This window comes from Anopheles ziemanni, chromosome 2 (genome assembly GCF_943734765.1).
Source record: "Anopheles ziemanni chromosome 2, idAnoZiCoDA_A2_x.2, whole genome shotgun sequence".
Classification (NCBI taxonomy): domain Eukaryota; kingdom Metazoa; phylum Arthropoda; class Insecta; order Diptera; family Culicidae; genus Anopheles; species Anopheles ziemanni.
Window position 1 is genome coordinate 29,031,457 of NC_080705.1, and position 6,755 is coordinate 29,038,211.

General features: G+C 47.6%; 2 protein-coding genes across 2 annotated transcripts; one reads left to right on the forward strand and one right to left on the reverse strand.

The window, feature by feature from the left end:
• Positions 1-287: 287 nt before the first annotated feature.
• Positions 288-2,312, forward strand: LOC131293333 (aspartate--tRNA ligase, mitochondrial). The gene is made up of 3 exons (XM_058321413.1): positions 288-905; positions 968-1,642; positions 1,722-2,312. The coding sequence occupies exons 1-3, from the start codon at positions 288-290 to the stop codon at positions 2,304-2,306; spliced, it is 1,878 nt and encodes a 625-aa protein (XP_058177396.1). The 3' UTR covers positions 2,307-2,312.
• Positions 2,313-2,657: 345 nt separating this feature from the next.
• On the reverse strand, positions 2,658-5,830 carry LOC131285338 (diacylglycerol O-acyltransferase 1). The gene is made up of 8 exons (XM_058314195.1): positions 5,656-5,830; positions 4,517-4,645; positions 4,359-4,450; positions 4,113-4,274; positions 3,714-3,863; positions 3,282-3,631; positions 3,049-3,215; positions 2,658-2,981 (listed from the first exon to the last, which is right to left on the reverse strand). The coding sequence occupies exons 1-8, from the start codon at positions 5,784-5,786 to the stop codon at positions 2,660-2,662; spliced, it is 1,503 nt and encodes a 500-aa protein (XP_058170178.1). The 5' UTR covers positions 5,787-5,830; the 3' UTR covers positions 2,658-2,659.
• Positions 5,831-6,755: the final 925 nt, after the last annotated feature.

Below are 6,755 nucleotides of genomic sequence, written 5' to 3' on the forward strand. Positions count from 1 at the left end.
GATTACGCAGTGCGAAAGTAAAGTTGTGAAACTCTTGTTTTGTTAATAAAGTAGTAAGCATTTAAAATGATGAGATGTAGTGCGAAAACTGTCTTCAATGTAGCAGTTCGATCTACATTTTGCAATGGTGCTACATCCCAGTCGGGACGGGTTGCATGTGATAAGATATCGTGCCACCGGTATTGGTCCCTAAGAACGGTATGTATTGCATCATGTGTTCCACAACCTAGCGAAACAAAATTTACCTTCAAAATGCACCTCATTATTACCAGCAACAAACCATCCGCATGCTGCATGTCTCCACATGCTCAAATCAACTCGGAAAACAAAAAACATGCTCCGAACTAAACGTATCGGATGGAAATGGCACACCGGCAGTTAATCAATTCACGAACCGATCACACAACTGTGGTGAGCTGCGAACGGAACACGTTGGCCAACAGGTGGTCCTATGTGGGTGGCTGGAGTTTTCGAGGATGAACAAGTTCTTCACTCTACGCGATGGATATGGAATCGTGCAGGCACTTATCCCCGAGGAGCTATGCCAACAGGTAACCCTGGAAGGGATGGCATTTGAGTCGATTTTGCGCGTAACTGGCACCGTTCAACAGCGTCCCGAGGGCCAGACAAACCAGAATTTACCGACCGGAGCGATAGAAGTGCACGTCAGTGGATTGGAGGTGTTGAACGAGGCCAAAAAGCGACTGCCAATCAACGTGAAAGATCACAATCGGGCGAAGGAAAACCTGCGTCTCGAGCATCGATATATTGATCTGAGGAATCGGCACATGCAGCATAACTTGCGGCTACGATCGCAGGTGATCATGAAGATGAGGGAATGTATGATCAACGATTATGGTTTCGTGGAGGTGGAAACACCAACCCTTTTCCGGCGAACACCTGGCGTAGGTAGAGAAGATAGTTTGTCAAATGCCATCCACTCACCAATTTTCCAATTCTTTTCCAGGGTGCGCAAGAATTTGTTGTACCATCGCGGAAACCGGGCCACTTTTACTCGCTCGTCCAAAGCCCTCAACAGTTCAAGCAAATGCTCATGGTCGGCGCCATCGATCGCTACTTCCAGATTGCCCGATGCTACCGGGACGAATCGACACGCCCCGATCGGCAGCCGGAATTTACCCAGCTCGACATTGAGCTTTCGTTCACCGATCGTGAGAAGGTGATCGCGTTGATAGAAAACGTGTTGGGCAAATCGTGGCCCTACCGGGAGGATCAACCGATCCAACATCCTTTCCCACGCATGACGTTGAGTGAAGCTATGGAACGGTTTGGAAGCGATAAACCGGACACACGGTTTGGGTATGAGTTGACGAACGTAACAAAGCTGATCGAGAAGCGGCTCGTCCCCGATGGTGTGAAGGAAAAGGATTTCCGATCGTATGCTGTCGTCGTGAGGGCAGAGGAAGCTCGTAAGCTTCCCACGGGGTTGAAGAAATCATTGGAAGAAATTGCGAAAAAGAGCAATTTTTGTAAGTTTACCATGAGTAAAATCACTCCCGATTGGTCCACCGGTTCCATCGTTCGTCTGCTCGGGAATCAGGGAACGGTTTCATTCAGTGAACAACTGTTCCTTAAACCAGATGATCTGCTTCTGCTCGGCTGGGGCAAGGAAACGTACGTGGTAAGTTTGCCTTATTCAATAATAAGCACATGCGAACTTGCATGTTGTATAGACTTAAAAATCGCTTTTGCTTCCCCAGCAAAACATGATGGGGAGACTACGACTGGCCGCCTACGAAGCCCTCGAGGAGTCCGGTGCCGTACCGAAGCGCCTATCGCACGCGCACAACTTCCTCTGGGTAATAGATTTCCCGATGTTCAGCGAAAACGAAGAAACGGGCCAGATCGAGAGCACCCACCATCCATTCACTGCCCCACACCCGGAAGATGCAGACCGCTTGCGGGCGATCGGCGACCCACACCCGGAGGACATCTTCAGCATCCGCTCGCTCGCCTACGATCTCGTGTGGAACGGGGTCGAAATTGGTGGGGGATCCATTCGCATCCACAACAGCCAGCTGCAGCGGACGGTCCTAAAGGATGTGCTGAAAATTGAACACTCCCATCTGCACCACCTGCTGGACGCGCTGGAAAGTGGATGCCCACCGCACGGAGGGTTCGCGATCGGGCTCGATCGGTATGTGGCACTGCTCTGTAATGCCGCCTCCATTCGGGAGGTGATTGCGTTCCCGAAGAGTCTCGACGGTAAGGATCCACTGTCGAAGGCGCCGGTACCGATCAGCGAGGAAGAGAAACGGATCTATCACATAAAAGTGGTAGAGTAGAATGGAAACCGCTAGGTAAATATAATCGCTTGTAATATAAACCCCACTGCCGTTCGTTGGCTTCCCTTGTGTATCGTTAAAGAGAAAGAACAAAATACTTTTTTATTACAAAAAAGGGCGAAAACGGATACAAAAAACATTTTATCAAATTATGAACAATTTTCATCAAAACAATGAACATTTTAGAATGGAATTTCGGGACAAACGGTTCGTTCAACCGTGACGCAGTCGGTCTCTTGTGATGTGTTTCGTGAATGACTGCTAACAGCTAATGGCTAATATCGGCATTTTGGTTTTGGCACAACAAACGGTCCAAAGGCACCCAGTGACCCAGTCTTCGCTTCCTCCTCCGGCTACACCAGCACGTCGTTGTAGTTGGTGATCACATAGTCGTGATAGTACATCATGATGGCGAGCGGTTGCCCCAGGATGATCGACGCCCAAACGAGCATGTTACCCCAGCGCGGCCCGTAAGTAGTTTCCATGTATTTTGCGATGAACGAGAGCGGTATCTGCGCCATCATGCCTGTGAAGGCCCACACCTTGAACGTCTTCAGCGGTACGCTTACCAGGTACTCGTGGAAGAAGGCACTGAAGAAGAACACGATCACCGACGCGCTGATTTTCGAGTAGCCCAATTCTACCACCGGGATGTACAGATGTCGTACGCACCATCTGAAGTGAAGCGAAGCGGGATGTTAACTCGCTACGAAACGTTTGTCCCGTGTGTGCATATACTCACTTATGAACGGGCATGTTCCAGGTGCGCCAGAAGGTGTCGATGTTGTTCGCGTTCCACCAGTCGCTGTAAAAGTTTCGGTCGGCAAAGTGCAACAGCTCGCCCATCAGGTTCAGGAACGAGTGGAACGTTAGGTAGAAGAAACACAACCACATTAAATGGTTCGGAATCTTGGGGTGAGAAAAAACAACTAATAGGTACCATCGAAACCAAGTGGTGTTATCTTCGAAACTTACAGCCAGCTTCAGCAAACGTTCGGCCGTTTTCGTGAGGTCCATGTTGGAGAACGGTACGAGCGAATTCCGTACCGACGGTATCATCCATTGCTGGAACAGACCCATCACAATGTGAACGCCAATGATCACCTCGAGCATGCGCTTGATGAGGAACCGCTTCCGGATGCGGGTCGTTTTGGGGAAATTCAGCTCGTAGCAGAGGGTCGGTGCGAGCAGGAAGTAGAACAGGTCGGCCGGATGCAGGTTGTCCGGGTAGTGTACCAGTTCCGGTACCTTGTCCTTGTCGTTACAGTAACCGGTCGCGCTACCATTGCTCCCGCCCCGTTCGTGCTCCTGATCGCGTCCATTCTCTGGGGAAGGGAATGGAGGGAAATTGGTTAAAAATAGAGAACTTTGTGCGCCATCGAACGTCGCACAAAGCTGTACACTTACGCAACTGAGCAATCGTTATACTTTGGCGCCGACCGGAGCGGCTGTGGCGATGTTGTCGTTTCTCAACACGACACCACAGGTTGACCTGCACGTAGCTCCAGAGCTTCAGGAACAGTATGCAATAGATGAAACATACCGTCATAGCTCCGACTGGAAGGTAAAGGAAGCAAAAAAACAACTAATTACACCAGAGAAGGGCTGCATTGCATGCTTACGGAACCCGGTTCCCATTCGCTCGGGCTTGAACTAATTATAGTTCGACAAGTTCAAGGACGGCTAGGTGCGCCCCGCCGGATGGAGACCGTTGCCACAAACAGTAATTAAAAACCAACCCTGACACGAGCCAGCGATAAGACGGTTGTTGGCGTTTGTGATTCGGATTCGGTAGCAACGACATACCTAAACTAAAGATATGACCCTTCACGTGTATCACAACCATCGGGATGAGCACCAGCACGATAATGTTGATGACGTGCACAGTCATTCCGGCACTGTCGGGGATAATTTCACTCGCCAGACCACGCTCCATCATCAGGCAGATCATGACGGGAACGAGGGCATCTAAAATGGGTTATAACGAAAGGTGTGTGAGGATCGAACAAGGGTAAAAGTCACGTAAAATGGACCGCTCGATGCGATACTTACAACTGACGAGTAACACCGACGGATAGCCTTCACCTTCACCCTTGCCAGTGAGCACCGTGAACCACTGAACCGGATCAACGCGAATGCCGTATCTGGCAAGATCGAACACAAACGTTACAAAGTGCACGTAATCGGGCGGCATTAGAGTCAGTACGTACTTGATAAAGTTCTCGAGCACTAGCCGGATGCCTCCCATCGTGAGCAGGAGAAAACCCCAATTGACTAGACCGGTGAAGTTGTCGAACCCGGAGCTCCAGGAGAACAGCGAATCCCGTGGCCGGTGGCATCTGTGGTGAGCCGTTTCGATGTGCATGTAGGAGAGATGGAAAAACATAATTCGGGGAAAATGTTGTCCCGAACAATGGGCCATTAATGTTCGCCATGGTGATGTGACGGAAGGCTCGTCTGGGCGGAAGGTACCATACTCTGGACTCAGGGTTCGGGAAACTTTGTTTTATGATCATAGGATCGAATGTCCCTTGGTCTTAATCTTACTTTTTAGCTGGATGGACCAGATCGTCGAGTATGAGAACTCGTGCTATTATTTAATTTTCGTTCACAAGTTTGAGGGGTTTGTTAAATAGGATAGAACCACGTAGAAGTTGTACAAATCTGGAATGGGTTGTTTTATCACCGAAATATCACTCGCTAGTCATTGACGAGCCCTGCAAGACTGTAGTTTTAAATCCACTTTGACCTTGGTTCTTGGTACTAAATGTTAAGTGACGAAACGTTAAGGCGGGATCGTGTTACTGGAACATTAAACTGTTGTACATATTTCGACGTTTATTTAGGAGAAGATCATGTGAAAAATGGAGATCGTGCTATTATTTATTTTTTTAAATGCATGTTCTTTTTCTATCTAATTGAAAACTTTCACGAGTATGTCTTTAAGTAATATTGTTCAACAAAAAGTTTTTATTAATAACAACCTTTTTGCTGTTCCAATCTATTACTAGCCTATCACCGGGCTCACGCTGATAACACGCCGAACTTCCTTGACCTGGCGAATCTATGTCATTTCTGCAGGCCGTAATTCATGCTCGATTGCGTGCGGAAATGAAAAAGCTATTTTAGAAAAATGACTGGACACTTTCTTCTTGCCGATCGGACAAAGTTCACACCGATCGGTGTCGCAGGTTTGAACAAGTTCTTCGGCACCGGTACATCAACCTTCGCATCCGCGACATCACCATGTGGCAGGCGTGAGTCATGCCGTTGACAACATGATCGTCCGCCTTATGCCGTACCATTTTGCCTTCCCATGCTGCAGATGCAGATATGTACGATTACTCACGGTTTGTCCGGTTGTGATTTGCGCTGTTCCGACTCCTTTTTGGTGATCTCTTCGGCTCGCGTTACACTTTGTGTCCGCCGGTACCGGACCTTGTTCTCCTCCGTCGCTGATTGTGATGTTTCGCCCGACATGATTTAACTTGGCGCTCTTCTTGTGGGTTTCTTTGGTATCGTATCGCGGTTTTAGGATTACGGACTGCGGGTCCCCTGCCCCGACAAATGGTCTGGAAAGATACGTCAAAACAAATCGGACCGGGCCGTTACCATGCATGGTGAGATAAAACCGAGAAACAGTTTCAATTTCTTATCAGCCAAAGTTGTAAAAGTGGGGGAACGAAAGGTTTCGCCTATCGAAGGGAAATGTTAGAAAAATTATTAGGGACGCAACGTAACTTATTATCGGCGAGAAGTTTGTTAGATATGAAAATCCCGAAGAAGTTAGGAAGAAGTACGCGCAAATGCTTCATTCACGATGACTTTGAAAAAACTCTTCAACGACTATAAGTTGTAAAATACTTCATTGAGATTAGACAGAATGCGAGCGGTATTTTCCAGCTTGAGAACGACTTTTTTCAATCGAACTGTAGTCAGTTTGGCTACTTTTTTTTGTTTCTGTTTGCAGGTAATCCATTTCTAATATGTTCGCATATATCGGTCCATTGCTGTTTTAATAATAATATTTTTTCATTATTTAAACATATTTCAATCACTTTACTTAACATTTTAGTATTGCAAAACTTTTTTTATGTGACACGACATCCCCTAGCGAGACAAGGCCTCTCTCCGGAGAGAGTTTCTGTGACCAAAACTTATGGTTATATTCAAATAAATTCCCAAATCGCATCGTAAACCTAAAAACAACCTTCCAATGCAAATGCAACCGAACAAAGCTTTCCCGCGTCATCAGGTGAATTGCCTCCCCCGTGCAGCTGGTAACATCTTCCCGAAAACAGTTGTTGTCTGTTGCTGATAAGCGGAAAGCAAACATGTCTGCAAAACGAATTCCTCAACTTGCGGTGGGTGGTTGAAATGAGGTCAACAAGATTGCGCTGAAATGCATCCCGTGAATGCACCTCTAAGTGTCGCAAAGTGAACGAAAAA